The sequence below is a fragment of the Plasmodium chabaudi genome, assembly GCF_900002335.3.
Source record: "Plasmodium chabaudi chabaudi strain AS genome assembly, chromosome: 1".
Taxonomy (NCBI): domain Eukaryota; phylum Apicomplexa; class Aconoidasida; order Haemosporida; family Plasmodiidae; genus Plasmodium; species Plasmodium chabaudi.
In genome coordinates, this window is record NC_030101.2 from 462,837 (window position 1) to 486,967 (window position 24,131).

Consider the following 24,131-nt stretch of genomic DNA (forward strand, 5'->3'; position numbering starts at 1 on the left):
ACATTGTCTTTAGATTTTTTCTATTCCTTCCTATCTGTTGGATAAACACTTCCCTTGTTTTATATTCTGTGTGTGTGTTGGTGTTTTAGTTGGATTTTTCTATTTTCCTAAATTTTATTCGTGTGTGTATTTTCGTTTTTATTATGAACAGTATAATGTGTGAAAACCATTTGACTTTAGAGAAGCATATAATTTTTTTAAGACATGTGTTAGTATGCAATAAATATCGATATATGTTATGTAACAATTTGAGAATATTGTGTTTTATTTATTTTTTTATTTTGTATAAGGAAATATATAATAATAATGATAGTTATATTAAAATTGTTTAAGCGTTCATAGTTTTATATCTATCTAAAAGTAATGTAGTATATATTTATATGTTACATCTTACTTCGTTGCAAGAGTAGTATACTAGAATAGCCGTAGATATACGTGCATGTTTTTTAAGTGGCATTGTCTATGCCAATATAAATTTTGATAGACATATGTTGTTACACTTTTGATAGTGCTATATTTTGACTGTTCCCTACATTTTTTACTTAATTACCTGACTGTTCATGCAATATTTACACTATTTGAACGTATCACATATTTTGAGATATGCTATATTTATATTGGCTTTATTTGATGTAAGAGAGTGAAAACATTTTTGTATAAATAAATGGGCACATAAAATGCAAAACATAGAAAGTTTTTATATATAAACAAATTTTGTTTTACACTCATCGCTGTATTTTTTGATGATATGTATATTATTTTATTTTTAAAGTGCACCTCTTTAATTGCTTTATAATATTAAACTTATATAGTGCCTGATTTGTGGGACTTGAAAAGTTCAGATAAATCTTTTATTTAATATTTTCTCTATATATGATTGATAGTTGCTACTATTTTTATACAAATTGATTTTCAAATTTTTAAAACAAAAGTTATATACTAAAATGGATAAGTCGCCTAAATCGGAAAATTGCAAAATAAACTCTAAATTGGAAAATTACAAGCATGATGTTGATCAAATAAAAAAAACATATAACCTATATCAAAACAAAAGTATGGATACATTTGCATCTAATTCAACAATCGATGAAAATAAAATTGTAAATATAAATGACTTTTGTAATACATCCAATCAACAAAACAATGAGAGAGCTGGAGAGAACAATAACACTACAAAGGAAGTATGCCTTTCGGAAGAAAATAAAAGTAACAGTATGATGGATTTCTTAAAGACACCAATAATAAACGAGAGTAATTATAATAATTATATGAATGAAATAAATAAAGAATTAAAGAGTATTGAGAATATGCATACATATATAGACAACTATAATGATAGTCGTATAAATCAAGCAAACAAAATTAATATATGTATGAATTGTTCATATAATAATGATAGTTATACATGTAAAGACATGAACTGTACAATAAATCCTGAAGAATTTGAATATAATAACTATAACAATAATGAAGCATCTAAATTATTAAAAATGTATATTGGTAAAATATTTCAAGATGAAAATAATGATAATAAAACACAAAAAAATACAAACTATAATGAATATTCTCAAAATATGCAACCATCTGATTTTTCGATTAATAATAATATAATGTCTGATACATTAAAAGAAATGAATATAAAAAATAATAATGTTATTACAAAAAATATTGTTAATAAAATACAGAATTATTTAAAAAACTCCAATTCAATTTCTACATGTATAGATAATACAAATTGTATAGGAAGTGAAAATAATAAACCTCATTTAGAAACAAATGATTGTCATTCATGTCAAATATGTGAAAATAATATGATTAATAAAAAATTAGAAAATAAACCCAGTATTTCTGTACCTCCATTTCTTGTCTACATTTCTACTAACCATTTAAATAGTGATATAACAGTGAGATTAAATAATAATATATTCCCAATCATAAATAATAATGAATTATTTAAATATATTCATAATGAATTAACCTTAGGATTATTTAATTTAGATTCTAATAAATATATAGAGCAATTAATTTATAGTATTAAAAAATGTTTCGTTGAAATTTTGGATTATTTAAAAGAAATAAATCATATGTACATCTATAACTTAAATGATGATGAATATTTTTATCACTTTAGAGAAATAATGTCTATTGAGTTTTCAGAAATCGATATGAATTCAATAATGTATTATTCAAAAGTTTATAAAAAAATTTATGAACAATCTGAAAAACGGAAAAAAACCAAAAATGGCAAGAACACCAATCGGGGCATAATTCGTGCAGCTTCAAAAATATTTTTACCATATCTAAATAGAAACACAACAAAAAAGAATAATAAAGAAAACAGTAAGATCTCAGAAAACGTTTTTTCTAACTTTAAAAATGTAAAAGAAGTTGTTGAAAAGGAAAGCGGTGAAGAATATGAAGAATGTTTAATGCATGATAATGAACTCGATGACAAAAATAAATCAGGTGCTCGAATTTTAAAGAGAAGACACTGTTTGATAGACGAAAATAATGTTACTAAAAATGGTCATAAACAAATAAAAACAGAAACTACATCTATCGATTTAAATAATACAAATGATTCTGAAAATAAAAATGTATTAGAAGCAGATGCTACTACATTAACCAAACAAGAGTCTGTTGAAAAGGATGATAAAGATGTTAGTGAACATTGTGAAAGTAAGGCAACCATCAAATCGGAAGAAGAAAAATGTGATTCTACTTGTTTAAATGCTAAGGAAAGCGAAGAGAAGAAGGACAATTCTTGTGATGCATCTAACAACGATGTTGAAAATAATGTAGTAGATGCAAAAGGTATGATCGAATCTGGAGAAGTTGAAAAGGAAATAACTAATGATACGAGTGAAGATTGTATAAAGTTTTATGAAAAAGATGAACTATTTTTTAATAATAAAACAGAAGCATATAAAGATAAAACAAGTACAATTGATAAGTTAGAAACTGAAGATATAGATGCATCTTATAAAAGTACGTTTTCATCTAATGATATTTTAATTAAAAATAGTGAATTAAGTTCTGAAAATGCTGAGCATGTTGAAAATTGTGAAAATAAATGTACAGACAAGTTCACTAATTTAAAAAAAGACAATTCTTTTACTTTTGATAATCATAATAAATCTAAACTAGGATCAAATAATAATGTTAATAAAAAATACGGAATAAAAAAAATAACTCAAAATAAAGAAATATCTAATGGGAAGATAATAAAAAAAATAAAAGTAGCATATATAAATAAAATTATTAGCACAATATTATGTAGAAATTTATTAAATTATTCATTAATCTTTTCTCCAATATTAAGAAATGAAGGTGTTATATCAAATTTAAATATTTCTGTGTTTAATAATATTATTTTAAAATTAAAAAATATAAGACTAATGGATATTGAAAATACAAGAATGCGTTCTTACTATATGTATAAAAATATGCCATCAATTAGTTCCGAAAATAATTACTTACCATTCAATGGGTTCACAAATAATGCTATAATAAATTCTCAACTCGATCGAACTGTTCAAAATGAAGACAAGACTCCAAACAATTTATATGCTCTATATAATACAGAAGATAAAATCATTAGTAAATTTATATCTTTAATACCTGAAGAAATCAAGTCTCAATTTTTAAATAACATCACTGAAGGTTCATCGCAAAATAATGGTTCTTATAATATTAATAAAATAAAAAAATTTGTTGAAAATTATTTAAAAATAAAAAATGCAAATTCTACATCTGCTTTGAATGATTTTACTGAATTATGTGCTGGTATTGAAAGTGGTGATGTAGATAATACATCTATCGAAAATAATGGAAAATTGATTCAAATTCTTCGAGAATTGATAATAAAATATGAAGATCAGACAAGCAAAAACGAAAGAAGCGATTCGATCACTATTTCTGCACAGAATACTAATTTAGAGAAAACCGAATCTGAAAATACAAAAAATGAAAATTTAGATGCAAAAAAAGTTGAAAATGATGAAAAAAAAGATGAAACATTTATAAACTTTTTAAAATCTGAATTGTTAGAAAAAGAATCAAATGAATATGATGTAATTTTAAAAAATTTGCTAGACAAAAATATAAATTCAAATAGTTATAAAAACCCAATTGATGAGAAAAAGGTGTATAATATACTTAATGATGGGCATATGAATAATTACACAAATTTTGAATATAATGAAAATATGAATTATCATCAAATTTTAAATGTTTATAACGAATTGAAATATTTAAATAATCTAAGTTGTGGGCATGAAAATACAATATTAGAATCTAATTTTAAAGAACTGATAGCAAATAGAATTGGACACATCATAGCTAATAATTCTTTTATTTTAAATAAATTAATTCCAATAATTTTAAATGAAAATTTTAATAATAATAATTTTTCAAATATAAAAAATTGTCACAAACCTCATTGTAATTTTGGTGAGTCAAATTTAGAAAGTATGTCTAAAATAGCTAAGCATAATTATGATGCAAAAAATGTAAGTAGTTCATTAAATTTATCTGACTTAAATTCTAAGTTAAACATTTTAAATATTATGAAAAATAAAAATATCGACTTGTTGAATAGCTATGATAATTTAGTAATGCCTAATAAGTATTCAGAATACAGAAATGGAAATAACTTTTATAGTAACTGTCCTTCATGTTGTAATAAAAATTATTATAACTCCGGTTTTTATAAAAATATAACAAATGATTATAAAGAAAATCATATGGAAAATATGAATGATAGTAACATTTTTAGAAAAACTAGTGAGAATGCAAATTGCTATTATTCATCACAATGTGAAAATGGATGTAATGGTAGTTTAAATAGTAGACAAAATGGGTTCAACGATTCTATAATTCTTCAAAACATTATGAAACAACTTTTAGAAAAAAGTAAATCAAAAGAAATGAATAATAAAGCCTTTTCTGATTTATTGAATTATTTACAAAAAATGTCTGACAAAAATAGTGGAGAAAATATGTCTAACGATTTGGATTCTATTTATAATAATAATGAAATAAATCCTATGGAAGTAAATCAAAATATGAATGATGCAAACGTTAATAATAAAAATCTAAATTTTAGAGACATTCAAAACTTATTTTTAAAAATGAAGGAAGAATTATCACGAGGATCAATCAGAAATGATAATAATAATAAATCAGATCAAGATATGTTTGCAAATTCGAATATTCGACAAACTCATAATTTAAATGGTTTAGGTTCTACTAACCAATCTGAAGAAGAAAATTTTAATTTCAGCAATTTAGAATCTATTTATAAAGAACTTTTATTAAAAAAATCCAATAACCAGATGCAACTAAATATTGAAAATCGTAACAATAATAATGAAGAGATTAATTCTAATTCGTTATATGAATTTATTAAAAATAATAATAAAGGTGGAAGTAAAACCAAAAATGATTTATCTTCATTGTATAGTTATGCAGCATATAAATCATGGCTATCTAGTTTAGAAAATGCAAAGAAAAGTAGTGGAATTGATAGTAACAATCGATTTGTTATAGATACCAATTTATATAGTTCATGTTTATGTATTGGGAAATGTGTATGTTACAAAAATGATTATTTAAAAATAATTGATAATAATAATTTAAGGGAATATTTATCAAACCTATCCTATTCAAATATGGTTGTAGATGCAAATAATGAGAAAATGGCAAATATGGATGAGCTTGGAAAATTTTTATTAGTTTCTGTTGACAACAAGAGGAACAATTTACATGATTGTTTAAACATGAGTCATCATGATGATAAATTGGGAAGGATTATAAGTAACAGTTCTTCTAACTTATTTTTAGGTTCGAAAAATAATAATAATGATAACATATTAGGAAATACAAGAGGGTTTGATAATCTAAATTTACGAGGCAATACAGATGATGCACAATTTGATATAAGTCTTTTAAATAACAATCATGACAATTTAAATTTTATGAAAGAATTGTATGGTAGCGATAAAAACATTTTAAGATCAAATAAGAACAGATTTGGAAAAAAAAATAGTTATAGCAATTTGAATGAAGATGAAAATAAAGACAACAATGAATCACATACAAACGCAGATAATCAAAAACTCGGAATCAAGGGAGATAAAAATTGTAAAAATGGAAACATGCCTATGAACGGATTATATGGGGGTTATGGACGTGGTCAAAGGACAAAAGGTAAGAAAATATGAAACAACAAAAAATATGAAAACCATATGAACAGTGTTAATCTTGTTGATGTGGCTGTAAAATGTTACACATAATAATTATTATTTTTGTTTCACTTTTTAGGATTGGAAAAAAATAAAAACTCAGTGGATAGTGGAACTACGAACAAATCTAGTGGAAACACAAAAGGCAGTACATCTAAAAGAGGGCATGGAAAGGATAAGCAAAATAGCACAGGGTATGTAGATATTGGAGAAAATTATGAACTTAAATATACAGTTGCTGAATTGAAACCCCAAAGAGGAGTTTATTTTGATAAGTCTCAAAAGGCATGGATTGGAAGTTGGTATGAAGAAGGAAAACAAATTAAGCGTAGATTTAAGATTAAATATTATGGATGGGATGAGGCTAAAGAATTAGCAACAAAAGCTAGATTTTCTTTTGAAAATAGAATCAAAAATTTAGAAGCAAATAATGGTAAGGGAAATTCGGCTGCATCTAAAAATAATACAAATTCAGGAGAAAAGAATGGAACCAAACTTACGACAAGTGGTAATAAAAAGAATGGAACACAAGATGCAGAAAATAATACTACTGATAGAATCAAAACAAGAAATAGTTCAAAAGATGTAGGAGAAAAAAATAATAATGAAAATGTTACACCGGATGAAAATAATTTTAATGATATAGATAATCATAATAATCCAAATGAAAATTATGGTTCTACATCTATGTGTAAGTTAGTAAATAAAAATGCTAATAATGAAAAAAAAAAAAATAATAATATAGATGAAGATGAAATATGGAATAATCAAGAGTCTCAAAATTATGATTCTAAAGTAAAATATGATAAAGATGAAAATGGTAAAAATATAGGAAATGGAAAATCGAATTTATCCTATGAAAATAAATCAGGAGTAAATACAAGAAGTGGAAATTTTACAAAAAAAAATAGTTTTAATAATAAAAATAATAATAGTTGGTCCGAAGAAAGACATATTGATTATAATAATTCAGATGTAAATATGTCTGAACAAAGGTCTTATTATGGTACATATAATAATGGAAATGGTTGTGAAATAGAGGAAGGTAAAAATGGTGTAAATAAATTATATGGATATGAAGAAAACGAATTAGATAGTAAAAATGATAATATAATAAATTCTGGAAAAAGAGGATATACAAAAGAAAATAATTTCAATAATAATGGGCATATAAAATATCATAACAACAAATACAATGATGGAAATAATACTATTACTTATGCTAAATCAAATACAAAAAAAGGATGTGATAATAATATAATTGATAATTCGGTTATATTACCTCAAGGTGTATTTTATCAAGATTCTAAAAAAGCTTTTTGTGCTAATTGGTATTCAAATGGTAAACAAGAAAAAAGATATTTTTCTATTAATAAGTTTGGTGAAGAAAGAGCTAGAAGTTTAGCTATAGCAGCTAGAAAAAAATTTGAAAATTTGTATAAAAAAAATAATAAAAGAGATTATGTCTCGGGAGCTCATACACAACAAATTGAAAATGGGAACTCAGAAATTTCTGTCTCTAAAAAAAATGATAATTTAAACGGAGAAAATATGAGTCTTGAAAAAAATGAATCTGGCACTGATTATACAAAAAAAGAAATGAATGATGATAAAGATTCAGAAACTAATAATAATGATGAACCTATTGTTAAAAGAAATAGCTATGTAGATGCTAATAATATGGGAATCAATAATAGATGCAATACACGAAATGGTTCTAAGCATGTTAACTTCGATTATAATAGTGAAAATGGTTTTGGAAATGAAAATAATTATGAAGACAATGAAGAGAATAAAACAGAAGATGAAAATGGTTTTGTAAAAAATTGGAATGAACATGAAAAAAAAAAATTAATTAATACATCAAATCGTAGCATGAATACAGATGCGATAAAAGAAAATTTTATTGATAATGTTATAAATACTCAAGGATCAAAACCTATTGAAGAATATGATACTGACTGCAATGAAGGGAATAATGATTTAGAGATGAATGATGACAAACCAGATGATAAAATAAATATAGAAAATGAAAATTATGATGAGGATTATCTAAAAAATGATACAATACCAGAAATGTGTAATAACGATCATAATATAGAAGATAAAAATTTTGATGAAACTAAAATGTCAGAAAAAAATATGTCCCCACATTTATATTTACAAACAAATGATAACGAAAATAAAGATATATTAATAGATGGCATGAACATAAATAATTGTAATATGGAAGATGATTCTAACTATTTTAATAGTAGTAATAATAAACAATCAGAAGAAGATATGTTTTCAAAAAATTCACAAAAAGAAGATTTAAGTCCATATAACAAATCAGATAAATCTGGATCAACACCAGCTGGAGTTTATGTTATTAGGATTAATGGAGTTGTACAAGCATGGAGAGCTGAATGGAAAAGTCCAAGTGGTTGTAAAAAAACCAAAAATTTTGGAATAAGCACATATGGTTCGGATTTAAGTAAAAAATTGGCAATTGAGATGAGGGCCAGAATGTCTGGTGAATGTTTAGTTGCTGATGATGGAACTGTTTTCGATTATACAAATAAAGCAGAATCGAAAGATGAGTGATCAAATCAAAGAATATAAATATTGTATCAACTATTTATTTGCAACGCTTATATAATTTTGTTCTTTTTTCTTTATTTGTTCTGTTTGATTTTATTTGTTCTTTTGTTTGTTTGTGTTTTTGATTTTTTTTTTATATCGTTTGCAACCAGAAGTATATATTATTGTGTTATCAAATAACATTCGTTTAAATAGTTTCATAAGTTTTAAAACTTTTCAACGCATTAAATTTGTTTTTTTATTACCACACTTTACAAACAAAAAAATTCGAAAAAAAACGTTCTAACAAGTGATAAATAAATGAAAAAATGAAATAAAAATCAAAAAAGGAAACATAAAAATTGATGAAAATGAGATGCGGGTGCTTCTCAAACAGGAGTCTCGAATATGACAATGTTATATTTTCTGTTTTTATTTTTAACAGTCATTCTTAAATATCTATTTTTAACAATATGAATTGATCCAGTAAATGATCGTCTTTTTGATATGAATACACACCATGTACCTTTGTTGCTAGGATAGAAATAGGTAGCTAATTTTAATAAACTGTCTGATAAGTCATCCATACTTATACTTGGGTTATTTATAAATTCATTGATAACATGTTGTTTAAAATTATTTTTCATTTGATCATCCATATATGTGAAATCTATATGTGTATGTGTCAAACATCTTGTTTTTACTTTTTTGTAATTAATAGATGTATAAAATGATTTAGCATTCATATATTCTAATTTGCTAACAGTTTTAGATCTAAAACATAATATTTCATATTTCTCATCAAAATATTTTTTATCTGCATTATTAGATATACATATTTCATGTATATTTTTATTTGCACCTGATAAAGACAAGTATTCAACTATTGGTGTGTAACTCAAACTATGTCTCTTCTTTTCTTCTGCTCCATTGATGCCATCTTTCTTAGCTTTGTTCTCAAGCTCATCCTCTTCATAGTTATAAACTATTTTTTCATTAAAATCGTTATTATTATTAATATGAATAATCTTATCCTCATTATATAAATATGATTTGAAATGGTAATCGGATGCGGTCATTAATATGTTCCATTTTTTTCCATGAACATTTTCCATAACTGTAGTCATATTTTTTAATATTGTCATAAAATTTTCTTTTTCTTTAGATTTATATACAAATAATTCATTTAAATTATTTAATAGCATATTTTTATTTGTAGAATCTATAATTTCTGGTCCATAACTATTTAAATCACCTAGTTGATCTTTGTAATTAGATAAATCTACATTCTTAAAGCATTCTTCAAAACTTATATTATCTAAACTAGTATAACAAGATATAAATTGTTTGAATTGCCCTTTTTCATAATTATTAAAATTTATAATATTATTAAAATCTTCCTTTTCTATTGTTAATATCATTTTAAGGTAGTCTGTTGCACTGTTTCTACGACTTTCTTCATCAGAAGAAGCTTTAGTTTCATCATTTAATATATTATTTATATCTTGTTGTGCCTCTTTATTATTTTTAAATAATTTATTTTCATCATCATCATCACAATTATTTTCACTCATGTTTTCTTTTTCAATAGATTCTTCTGTTTCATTTATTTCACAACTCATGACACATAAATTCTCATTGTCATCGAATAAAATGTCTTCATTCTCGTTTACTTCTATTTCGTTTATATTTTCCTTTGTTCCAACTTCTTCTACATCCATCATCACATCCTGTTCCATGCTTACTTCACCACCATCCTCTTTGATTTCATTGGTTACGTCCTCTACTGCAACGACTTGTTTTTCTTCGTCGACTACTGATTCTGCTTCTACTACGTTTTCTATTTCTTCTGCTGATTCTACTTCTATTGCAGGGTTTATTTCTTCTACGGATTCTGCTTCTACTTCATTCTTGTCTTCTTCTATGAACTCTACTTCTACCGCATTTTCTTCTTCTATTACAGATTCTGCCTCTATTATGGGTTTGACTTCTTCTACGGATTCTACTTCCACTACATTTTCTTCTTCTACTACAGATTCGGCCTCTATTATGGGTTTGACTTCTTCTACGGATTCTACTTCCACTACATTTTCTTCTTCTACTACAGATTCTGCCTCTATTATGGGTTTAACTTCTACTACAGATTCTACTTCGTCAGTCGATTTGGCCTCTACTGCATTTTCTTCTTCTATTACTGATTCCACTTCGATTATAGGTTCCGTTTCTTCTACAGGTTTTGCTTCTTCCACAGATTCAACTTCTACTACGGGTTTTACTTCTTCCACGGATTCACCTTCTACCGTATTTTCTTCTTCTACTTCATTTTCTATTTCATTTTCTACTGCATTTTCCACTTCATTTTCTACTTTGTCTGCGGATTCTACTTCTACTGTATTTTCTTCTTCTACTTCATTTTCTACTTTGTCTGCGGGTTCTACTTCTACTGTATTTTCTTCTTCTACTTCATTTTCTACTTTATCTGCGGATTCATCTTCTACTGTATTTTCTTCTTCTACTTCATTTTCTACTTTGTCTGCGGGTTCTACTTCTACTGTATTTTCTTCTTCTACTTCATTTTCTACTTTATCTGCGGATTCATCTTCTACTGTATTTTCTTCTTCTACTTCATTTTCTACTTTCTCTTCGGATTCTACCTCTACTGCATTTTCTTCTACTACATTTTCTACTTTCTCTACTGATTCTACTTCTACTGCAAGCTCTGCTTCTTTTACGGAAACTTCATCCTTTTCATCTGTTTCTTCGGTTTCTTTTACTGCATTTTCTACGGAAACTTCTTTGTCTTCAGTTTCATTTGATATATTTCCTACAGAAAGTTCTTCCTTTTGTTCTATCGGTTCGCTCTTCACAGTTGAAGTGCTTCTTCTTTTTCTTCTTCTTCTTTTTCGTTTTTTTTTATTATTTTTTCTAACATTTTTTTGATTTTTATTTGGCTCTTCATTCATAGGTTCGATGTCCTCAGCAACATCCTCTCCAATTGTTTCGGCATTCGCCATTTCAATTCCCTCGGCATGGCCATCAGAGGCTTCCTCTGTAACTTCAAGTTCTTTAACTGCGTCAATTGCATCAACTACTTCAACTTCTTCAACGATCTCAACCGGTTCAAGTTCTTTAACTGCGTCAATTGCATCAACTACTTCAACTTCTTCAACGATCTCAACCGGTTCAAGTTCTTTAACTGCGTCAATTGCATCAACTACTTCAACTTCTTCAACTATCTCAACCGCTTCAAGTTCTTTAATTGTGTCAACTTTTTCAACAACTTCAGCTGCTTCGCTAGCTGCATCTTCTTGTTCATTAGTTTTCTCGCCAAAGAGATCTTGGATGGCTTGATATTTTTCGATTTCGAGATCCTGGAAAATTTCGCTTCCCATGGTTAGCTTCTTGACAAAGCTGGCGTAGCATAAATTTCCACATCCTTTAGTATAAATAGAACATGGTTTATAACAATTATAAAGATTAAAGAATTGCTTTATGGATTCATTTATCTTGATTCTGTTTTTATTTACAATACTTAATATTTCAAATTTATTTTTATTAGAATCTTTATCTTTATTTTCATTGCACTTATCATCAACGGGAACGATTTTATTTTCATCTTCTTTCAAAACTAATTGTTCTACAGCCATTATTTTAATAGAATTTTTCTTATCATCAGATTTGCTGAATTTTTTGAAACCAAAAAATTGATATAATTGGCTAAGTCTACTTTTACTTCCTTTTTTCGGCGTGTCTTCTTTATTTGGCTGAGTATTGTCTTTTAAAATTTCTTCAGGATCTGGTTTATCATTGTTTTCTATATTAATTTCTTGTTCGTTATATGTTTCATCAAATTTTACGCATTCTAAATTAGATACATCATTTAAATTATTCAATGCTGATTTTCTCATATGTTCGATATGTTGTTCATAAGAAATATTAAAATGCTCATATTTAGGAAAGACATTAATAATTAATAATCTTAAGCAATAATTGCTTAGGAAAATCATATTATTCCCCATCATCCATTCATGGTTGCTTATTTGATATGATTTTATTAGAGCTACAACTTTTTCTTTGAGGGATTCATTGGATTGTTCTGCATGCTCATCTTGTTCAGTTTTCTCTTCTGCATTTTCATCTTGTTCAACCTTTTCTTCTGTATTTTCATCTTGTTCAGCTTTCTCTTCTGCATTTTCATCTGGTTTAACTTCCTCTTCTGCATTTTCATCTTGCTCAACCTTTTCTTCTGTATTTTCATCTGGTTTAACTTCCTCTTCTGCATTTTCATCTTGCTCAACCTTTTCTTCTGTATTTTCATCTTGTTCAGCATCCTCTTCCTCATTTGCATTTTTCACATCCACGACTTCATATTGATCTTCCGCAGTCTCTTCATCAATCTTTTGTGAGTTTTTATCAAAAATTGAGAGGAACTCGTTTAAGGTGAATTTGTGAGGATAATATCCGATCTTTAATTGTGAAGCTTCAACAATGCTAAAGGTTCTAACTTGTCTCAATACTATGTTAGCATCAAATGAATACAATTCTCTTTTACTTTCATTAGGTTTCATACAAAGAATAAAATGGCAAAAAGTGGTATGTTGAAGTTTTTCTAATTCTGTTAAATTATTTCTTAGCAAACTAACAGCCATTTGGTTTTTGGTATCATATCGTCTTTTGAATAATTTAAGAGCAGATTGTATACTATATCTTCTTTTTTCTTCGACAATATTTCCTGAATTGTCATAATTATAAAACATACAAAATTGGCGCATATATTCATTTTCTGATTGTTTAACCATATCAATAAAACGGTTTGTTAATATGTCTATATTTTTTTCAACAAATTTTTCGGCATTGTATGTTATATCTCCACAAGAATGGGTGATGACAAATGTTTTTTTATTTCCAGTTACATCATCTTTCTTAACATATTTTGAATTATGGCCAAATTTGCGTATTATAGATGTGTGCAAGCTACTTTTGTCAAATATTGTTTTTGTGGAAGCATTTTCTAAAAATGAGAATAAACATTCTTCTGTTGAATCAACTAATAAATTGTATAAAGGTTCATTGTCCATATTTTGCATATTGAATTCACAAAATATTCCATCCTCATTGTATGAAAGGATTACTTTTTTGTAGAGGCAATTGTTTTTAATTTTAATTATTTCTTCATTTGTCGTGTTAATTAATAATTGTTCTAATGAGTTATCTTTCGAATTTTCAAAATATGCCATGTCTAATACATTTATGTAATTGGTATTTTGATTTATATTTTGTAATTGTGTGCATTTTTCGTTTATTTTATATACAATCCAATTAAATAATTCTTCGTAACATGTTTTTATAAAATTTTCTAATTTTTTTTGAATTTTCGTTTCATTATGCACTTTTATAAGTATAGAATCATTAAATATATAATTAGTTGTAAAGTATTTTACAAAAGTTTCTACATCAAAACTTAATAATTTACATGCTAATAATAAGTTTTTAACATTTTCATCTAAACCAATATTTTCTGAATTTTCTAATTCGCTTAATATGGTTTCAAAATTTATATTTTGCCCACATCCATATCTTCCCATAAATAATGACTTTTTACGAAATGCTTTTACAATTTCTGTATTTCCTAATAATAATAATGCAGAAAGTACTGAGAAAATAAAATCAATTTCTTTGTCATCATCAAATATATAATTCAATGATTTTAATAATTCTAAAATTTTTCCTGAATAATCAGTAAATTTTTCAAAACCTTTTTCATTATTTAACATAGAATAATTTTCTATATTTTTTAAAAAATACATTTTTTTAAATTTATCACTTGATCCATTTATCATATAATAAAATACATTAAATGAATTCTCATTTGCCTTTCTATTTATTAATCTTTCTTTGTCTAATAAAAATTTCTTTATATGAAATGATTTTACTTCTTCATTTTCTATATGTATTGTACAAAATTTAGAAAATCGACTTGAATTTTTGTTATTTACAGTGACAGCATTTCCAAAGGCTTCCAACACTACGTTTACATGCTTGAGCATTTCAGACATGTTAAATTGATATTTTGTATTTTCTTCGTTAAGATTATTGTCTTCTTGATGGTTTGCGCTACCCTCATAAGCTTCAGATTCATTTTCTTCTGGTGCTTCATTTTTGTCTACCATAGGGAGCATGGTTGGAAGTCGTCGGCTACCCTTTACTTGGTAAGCAATAAAATTTATGATGTTTTTAGCTACTTCTGATTTACCTGACCCAGATTCTCCAGATATAATAATAGACTGATTTCTTTTTAATTCATTTAAATTTTTTAGGGCATTATGCACAACATGGTATTCATTTAAGCTTAAATCTTCTACACAATCTATACATTTATATTTTTCAATTGTTTCTTCATTGTTTATATTCATGTTAATTTTAGGATTAATAAAAATTAATAATGGCCCCATTTTTGTATAAAATTTATTGCTCTTAAATCTTTCTTTTAAGTGATACAACACTGATGGTTCATTAATATATCTTAATTTCATCATATCATTTTGGTCTAATGAAAATAAATAATTTGCTTTACTTAAATTTTCATGATCAGCAAGAAATACATAATCACTATAATCATTGTATTTAGATAATAATACTTGGTTATCACTTTTGATTTCAATTACACGACATAAATTGTACATCATATTGATTTGATCATTTGTGGGTGATGTGTTCTTACACCACACCAAATCCCCCTCCTTGAAGTTTTGGTCACAAATTGAGTTACGCATTATGGACATTATTCAAAGCGAACAAACGTGATATATATATTTTTTTTTTTATGAGTTCATTCAAATATGTGCAATAACGTAATGTGTATAAAAAAAATTTAAGTATATTATTTTTAATTTGTAAAAATAAACAATAACACAAATTAATTGGTAACAAGTTTAACTATACATTGTAATTTATTTTTTTATTTTTTTTTGTTTTTTTTTTATTTACAACATTTAAGTTAAATTTAATTTGTTCTATAACTTCGGTAGTTGTCATGTTCATTTATGTGCCATTGAATAATTTGTTTAGGTAAAGCGGAGAATAAACAAAAAAAAATAAAAAATTGAGAAAAATAAAATAAATTAAGAATTATATAAAAATATATAAACTATATATGTAAGCATATTTATAACATCATCCACACACAAATATATTTATTATTAATAATAATAATAATGGCTCATATTGGCACCATAATAATTTAAAGAAAATATGTTTTATACGTTACAATTATGTTATAGAAACAATTTGTATAAATATATTAACATAAAACAAATATATAAGTTTATAATAATAGTAAATTGTAAATGTTGTTACTAAAAAAAGAGAATTAATCTATTAATTTTATATAGCATATTTAATGTGTACCTTATTCACTAGTTTCCATTTTTTTTTAATTCGGTGCTTATTTATTCTATTATTATTATATTGTATTATAAATATGTGTGTGCATTTTTTTTTTTATTCACCTTTTTTGGCTAGTAGTAAATGAAAATATATAGAAAATAATTAAATATTTTTTTTTATTAATTTTTTTCCATTTTTTTTATGAACTGTTCATATTTTACTTAACTAATTAAAAAAAATAATTAATGTATAAAATCCAAATTTTATACTAGAAAAATAAGGGAAAATTTATGGATTTTTTTTTACTTTTTTCAAACATTATTACAATATAAAATTTCATATAATTTTCCGAAAAGGAGAAAATTAATAAACACAAAATTTGATGTCTATAAATTACCCCCATAAATGTTAATACACACATTTACTTATTATATACTTTTCTATGAGAAAATTTCAAACTATTCGGTTTCCTAAAATTATGTGTGTAAATTCTTATTTGTCAAAATTCTCAAAGCTATGTTGATTGCACCAATAAATTTCAACGTCCTTTCCATCATGTTCCTATAACGTTCTATCAAAATACCTATTGCATGTTGCGCATTTATTTTAGCAATTAAAAAATAAGATAAAAGATAATCAATATTTGTAATTTCTTTATGATTGAAAATTAAATTTTTTACTATATATAAAAAACAATTTTCGAATATTTTATCAACAGATTTTTGATATGAGATTCATTTTATATGGCACATTATTTACACGATTTTCTTTGGTTATAATAAAAAAACAATTTAAATTAAAAAATTCGGGATTTTGTTTTTTTTAAAACAATTCATATAATTCATCATCATTATATATAAATATATTGTTTACAACATTTTCAAATTTTTCGATCCATTTAGTAAAATAATACAATTGTTATTCATTTGAATTTCGCTTATTTGATCAATTCGAATGAAAAATATAATATTTGATTTTTCGTTATAATTGGTATTTTCCTTCGACGAACAAAATTTAAAATTGCAACTATATTCAACATGTTTTTCTAAGTATATAAATTGTGGCTACTTAAATTGGCAATTGTTATTATATGGTGCTTTTTTGAAAAATCTATTTGTTTGTCTTATTTCTTTGGGTCGATAAAAATAATTTATTCTACTTTTTTCGGGTGATTATTTTTGCAATCTTTCTGAAAAGATACCGTAACAAACGGGAAATTTCTCTCAGTATATGCAAAATAAGTGATCGTGATCATGGTCACTTGGCCATGTGTATATGAATTAATTTATTACATCGAGATATAAACAATTATTATTTACATGAGTATAGAAAGAAATGTTTTTGTGAGGTTGTACAAAAAAAATTATTTTATTTAAGCATCATCCAATAAAATTTTCAAGTTGTGATCATGTCATAAATTGAAAGTCATTCAAATTAAAAAAAAAAGCGAATCTTATCATGCATGAACATATATGCACATAATTAAATGTGTAATGCTTTTTTTCTTTACTCTATACAGATGAGTAAAACAATTTTATAATATGCATTCGGTTTCCAAAAAAAATGAAACACACATAAAAAATAGAAGGAAAATACAAGTAAATAGATTTATATAGAATCCAGGCTTATTGCACTGATTAAAGTCGTTTGCATATTTATCTTCCCTTCATTTTAATTTGTAATATAAAAGTACATAAGGCATGGATGGTTGATTTCTTAAATTCCATCTAAGTTGTTTGTCCCCCTAAAAATAGTCAATTTTTTTTCTCTTTTGCATGCTTGGTTAATATTGGTTAGGGTTATTTTTTTCAAATTAGCATTTGTTTGTATTAAAGCATTTTTTGATCGATCATACATAGCTCGATGTAGTTCATATTTATCAACCAGTTGTTTAGTTATATCTTCTCTGTCTTTATAGAATTGTTGTTCTTTATTTTTGATGTTTGTATATTTATTTATTAGTTCTTTTTGTTTCTCTAATAGTTTTTTTTTTGTTTCTTTTAATTTTTGTTCATATAATTTCATATCATTAATTGAAAAATCAAATGGTAAGGTATGCACATTTTTATTTTTCAAAGATTGGTACATAATGTTTACATCACTAATAGTACCATTTTGTATTTGACGAAGTTTGACTAAATTTTGTTCATCCTCTTCTAATTCCTGATAAATTTGTTCTGAACAGTTAATAATTTTATAAAGAGAAGTAATTAATTCTTTAAATAATATATTTTTTAATTTCACTATGTGCTGATCATGATTAATATGTCGTATATAATTAAATAATTGTTCTTTCATAGGTATAGACATAATAGATATAAGATTAGCATCAACCTTTTTCAAAATATTATCAATTTCTTTATTTTTGTAATATGGATTTAAATTCATAAATATATTTCCATCTTCATTTGTTAAATAATTTGTTTTTATATATTTATATGAATTGATTATACTATTTAAACTACCAATAGGATTAAACTCATTAATATTGGTAATAGGCAATAAATTTTTTAATTTATTTAAATATTTATATTTTTTATCATTTTTTAAAATTATTTGAAATGGTGATCCTTTTACATGACAACCATTTAGTTTTACTTTTATTTCTCTATAAGTGTGATCGTTGGACGGTGCATCCAAATCACCCTCGGTATATTTTAGATAATTTTTTTTTACATATTTATATATAACTTCGTATATACCATTTGATAAATTGTTTACCTTTGTGATTTTGATGTCACCTAAGCCTGTTACTTCAAATGTTTCGTTTCCATCTTTTATTTTATTTTTATATGCATCGTAACATTGAATGAAGAAGTTGTTGAATTTTTTATTTTCTTCATTATCTTCTTTATCATCAAATTTTAATACATACATATTTTTATAATCAATTGAATCTTCGTTGTATACAGAATTGTTTTTCTCACTATGTGATGAATCATAAAATTTATCACATTCATTATTACTATAATCACTAGAAGTATTTGATTGAGTTTCAATTGTTTGATGAAATATGCTTGCTTCCCCAATATTTGCTGTATTACTTTTCGCATTTGTTGTTTTCCAATTATGCTCAAATTTAACTGAATGATCATGTAAACTGTTTTCATGATTTGGGCTTAGCAAGCCTCTATCTTTGTTTGTTTTATTCTTGTTCTTCTTATTAGCAGGAACAATTATTCTATGGTTTATATATTTATAGACTACACAATTTGGAGCATATGCTGCCGATGGCTTGATGGTAATATTGTAAGGAGTATTCGCTACAGGTTTTTTTTTATAAAATATGGACAGATAATATTGCCCGCTTTTTCTAATAGCATAAGATATTACATATGTACCATTTTTCAAATCACGGACATTACATTTGATTGAGTTTGTTGTTAGTTTTATATTTTGATCATCATATTCAAGAGGTTCAAAAATATATGCATTTTTTATAGTTTCATTATAGTGTCTATTTTCGTCATCACTAATGTTTTTATTTTTTTGTTTGGATTTATTAATATCCGTTTTATAGATATCACTATTATTTAATTGATTTTTTTTTTTTTCACAAATTTTAGATTGATCATTGTATTCACTGTGATCACCAAAATTGATGCTATCATCACCATTTAGTTCCTTTTTTTTTATATTTTTGTAATTTGAAAATATAGAATTAACATTATATCTATTGTAATCAAAATTTATTAAGGATTCATGTTTTTTGTATAAATGTTCATTATATAAATTATTATTTATGAATGAGTCATATCCATTATCTTCTTTTGGATATTCTCTTACATAATTTAATTTATCTACGTTTTCTTTTTTTTTTATATATGCTTCAAATATGGAATTTTCCACATACACACATTGTCCTGATTTATTTAATGTCTCAACAATTATTTCATTTATTTTTCCTGCTGTTCCTTCATATAAGTTTTTTCCTTTAACTTTGCATAATCGATGATCTATTTCAAAGTTATTTAAATATGTCAATTCAATATCATTATTTTGGTCTTTATTTTGAAGACGTTTTAATTTTTCCTTAGCATTACTATCACTTGAAGTATCAATAATATTCGCTAAATCGTTTCCATATTCATTTATTATTTTTTTAATATATTTTTCTCCTATCAAATTTGTTCTGGAAAAGTATTTATCATTTTCTATGGTATGTGATTTGCTGTGCCTTTTTTCCTGCTTTCTTGGGTTGCATTTTAATATGCTGTTAAGCTTTCCAATGACTTTAGCATCGATCATGTGATAAACCAGGATAAAAATTTAATTAACGAATTTGAAAAATGAAATCAATAATGAACATAGAATATAAACGCATACACATACATATATGTTATATATAGTATGTTAAACGTATCTACATAGCTATGTGTTTATGCTTTTTAAAAAAAAAAATATTTAATTCCCAAAAAAGGTTGGAAATACAGCCATGTGCATATATATTATAAAAAGTTTAAATATTTTAACATTAAGAAAAAATAAGACAATAGAAAAAGTTGTAATTTCTTCATATTAAATTATCCATATTTTGATAAAAAAAAATGCAAATAATTGCACATAAATTTTATAGCAAAATAATATATTTTTTCATTATTTTTAAACTATAAAAATTAATTTGATGGCTGTTTTTTTTTTTATTATTTTATTCTGATTATTGATATGATTATTTTTTTTAGCTATTTATATTTTGCAACAATATTGGTGTTGCATAAATATATGTAACATAACGTATGTGAAAAAAAAATACAAAAAGTTGAAAATATTTGTTACTTAAAAGGGATAAATGTACTTTTTATGGGTGTGGAATATTATTTTTTTCGTGTAAAAAGGAAAAGTTGTATTAATTTTTGTGGGATACATGCATAATTGTTTTTTATATTTTTCTTTGATAAAAATTTTCTTAATAAATTTGAAAGGTTAATGAGGATTACAAAATAGGGTAGAATATTAATTGCACACACATATGAACATGAATTTATGTGCGAGTCAGCAAACATCGTACTATGAATGTATTAAAAATATTGTTACAAAAAAATAAAATAAGCGGTTAATATAATTGTTATAAATCGAATGAATTCAAATAAATACAAACGAACAAATTAAAAAAGCAAAAAGACAAATAAAGCATAACAAATAACGATAAAATATCACACAAATTGTATAGAAAACAAAACAAATATGTTTATTATATTGACATTAGAAAGAAATATGTAACAATAATGCGTATGCATATATATATATATATATATATATATATATATATATATGCATAAATTATGTGGTATAAGCCAAATTGATTGTCATTGCGACTACCAGTTAATTATATCCATTTTCTTCTTTGAAGTTAAAGTGGTTTTAAATATATGAAAAGTTTTTGTATTAAAGATATTAAAAACATTATTTAAAAATGAATTAACAGTTAAATCATTTGTAGATTCATCTGAATTAACATATTTTGTATATTCATCATTATGAATTTGGTTATACAAATTTTGAAATAATTTTTCTTTATCCGTTTTTTTAGTTTCATTATATTTAATTTGGCTAGATAATTTATTCATGGATGCTGTTTTGTGGTGAATGCTTGAACAGCATATATAATTTGGTTCTTCATCATTTTCTGAAAGTGTATTTTCATTATCATATTCTATGGAAAGAAAATCAAAATTTTGTATAACAGTTTGCTCTGCAATTTTTTTAAAAATATTAAGATTATAACATGAGCATGTAGATAAATCAGGAATGTCATATTCATCGAAAATATTTTGTGCACATCCAAAAAGGCATCCTTTTTCACAAGCCATTAATTCGACATAATCAATTTGACCATTAAACTGAAGATCATAAGTAATTTTAACATTGTATATTTTTTCAGCATCTTTATTTATTTCATCTCTCTTTATATATTTCCCTTCTTTTACTTTTTTTAAAACATTATACATGCTTTTAAAACCATAAGACAAAACAACTCTGAAAACGCATATATCATTTTCATACAAAGAAAATACAATTATGTCATTATATTTAAAATTAAAATTGTTTTCATTTAGATTATAGTCATATATTTTATTACATACATATTTGAATATTTCTTCTCCATATCCCATCGAAATATTATTTTTATTACTACATCGAATTATTTTATCAGACAAATTTTGATAGATACATTGTAGCGATTCGTTCATGTTGTTCTCTTTCTGTAATGCAGAATTTTCATCAGATGTATTCTGTATTTTTTTGTTTTTTTCGTCTTGTTTCGAATTTTCGATACCTACAGAATTCGTGGTAGCGATATTTGCACTATTATTTAATGATTCATATTTGCTTATTTTTTCAAATAGGGGATAAATATTATCAATATTTATCTCAGGTAATGCATAAAAGTTTATTTGCAATTTATTAATTAATTCAACAAGTTCTACAGTAGTTAAAACTGAATCTACGGAATAAAATCCATTGCCTGAATTCGTTTTCGTGGCAGTATTATAAAAACTATTTAGATCTACATTATTAGCTAGGTTATTCAAACTAAAATAATTCAAATATGTCGTTATATTTTTATCAACGGCATCTTTTTGTGAAATACTATTTCTTTGGGACTCCAATTTTTTATCAAAGCAATATAACAAATAAACATGATTTATTTCATAAATGGATACAGGGATATGCCCATCCGTTTGATTTGCACTATTTTCTTTTTCATCGTTATTACTAGTATATGTGTTTTGTAATAACTTGTTATTTTTTATGTAATATTTCTCAAAACTTTTTATAAATTTTAATTTATATTTATACATGTCGAAGAAACTATTAGCAAGCTGTTTTTTGAGTAGAGGATATGTATACAAGCTATTCTGGACATGTAGAAGTTTTAAAATGATTCCTTGTATATCTTGACTACTTCTTAACTTACTAAATGCATTTAAAATATTATCATCTAGCTTTTTTTCTCCATATATAACACTACCAGTACAATGAGAACATATGAGTGGAAGGTTTTCATCCCATTTATAATCGGTTGTGTCTTCATAATCATTTAATGGTTCCTTGTCATTGTGAAGTTTTATGGGTCGATTATTTGAATTATTTTGAGTTTCATTAGTATTATCATTTTCTTTTTTTGATTCATGATTTATTACTTTATTTTTAAATTTTTTAAAAATTCCTCCAAATGGCTTATCCCCAGTTTTGGTGTCAGTATTAGCTGTCTGTGGGGTATCGAGTTTGGTATTTGTCTGTTTAGATAAATCTTGATTTTTTTTATAAAAATATGAAAGGAATTCTTGTTTTGCTTGATCTAATGCGATTAATTCACTCAATGACGAGTCATAAACATAGTCAAAATTTAGCGATTTAAAAAAAAAACATAATTTTTTTTGAGTTGTATGGATTGGCAACTTATAATACACAGACAATGCTGTTAAACTTTGTAATGATAATGAAATGATGTTAATTTTTTTTTTTTTTAAATTATTTAATATCTCAATTGAATTTTGATTTTTTAAAAAATTTGTTTCTTCATTAGTAACACAGCCACTACATGCCAAACAATCGGTTAACGAGATTTCACCTCTTTCATTATTATTTTTGTTTTTTGCATTCTTTTTCTTGTTAATATTAATCAAATTTGGTTTCTCTATCTTATCTTCATTAGCTTCAGACGCATACAAGAATGGTTTTATGCATTCTTCAGCATCGTTGTAGTAATCATTCAAATTTTCTAATTTTATGGCATTCGAAAACATTTTTTTTGGTTGCTTTTTTCATTATTTTTTTTATCAAAGATCAATGCCATTCTTTTTCATCAAAAATTTTTGCTAATTCTTAAAAAAAAAAAAAAAATATATAATATATTTATTTTTTTATTACAGTTATTATTTTGTTGTTATTTGAATTTCATTTTTCGATTCCTACAAAGAATATAAAATAAAA

General features: G+C 24.9%; 4 protein-coding genes across 4 annotated transcripts; 1 reads left to right on the forward strand and 3 right to left on the reverse strand.

The window, feature by feature from the left end:
• Nucleotides 1–944: 944 nt before the first annotated feature.
• On the forward strand, nt 945–8,831 carry PCHAS_0112700 (AP2 domain transcription factor, putative; the record flags this gene model as incomplete). The annotated part of the gene is made up of 2 exons (XM_016798212.1): nt 945–6,210; nt 6,325–8,831. 2 exons carry the CDS (start codon nt 945–947, stop codon nt 8,829–8,831), a joined length of 7,773 nt encoding a protein of 2,590 aa, XP_016653028.1.
• Nucleotides 8,832–9,196: 365 nt separating this feature from the next.
• Nucleotides 9,197–15,589, reverse strand: PCHAS_0112800 (myosin E, putative; the record flags this gene model as incomplete). Its single annotated transcript, XM_734928.2, has 1 exon — nt 9,197–15,589. One exon carries the CDS (start codon nt 15,587–15,589, stop codon nt 9,197–9,199), a length of 6,393 nt encoding a protein of 2,130 aa, XP_740021.2.
• A 2,320-nt stretch (nt 15,590–17,909) lies between these two features.
• On the reverse strand, nt 17,910–20,441 carry PCHAS_0112900 (conserved Plasmodium protein, unknown function; the record flags this gene model as incomplete). Its single annotated transcript, XM_739045.2, has 1 exon — nt 17,910–20,441. One exon carries the CDS (start codon nt 20,439–20,441, stop codon nt 17,910–17,912), a length of 2,532 nt encoding a protein of 843 aa, XP_744138.2.
• Nucleotides 20,442–21,508: 1,067 nt separating this feature from the next.
• On the reverse strand, nt 21,509–23,944 carry PCHAS_0113000 (cytosolic Fe-S cluster assembly factor NAR1, putative; the record flags this gene model as incomplete). Its single annotated transcript, XM_733650.2, has 1 exon — nt 21,509–23,944. The coding sequence occupies one exon, from the start codon at nt 23,942–23,944 to the stop codon at nt 21,509–21,511; it is 2,436 nt and encodes an 811-aa protein (XP_738743.2).
• Nucleotides 23,945–24,131: the final 187 nt, after the last annotated feature.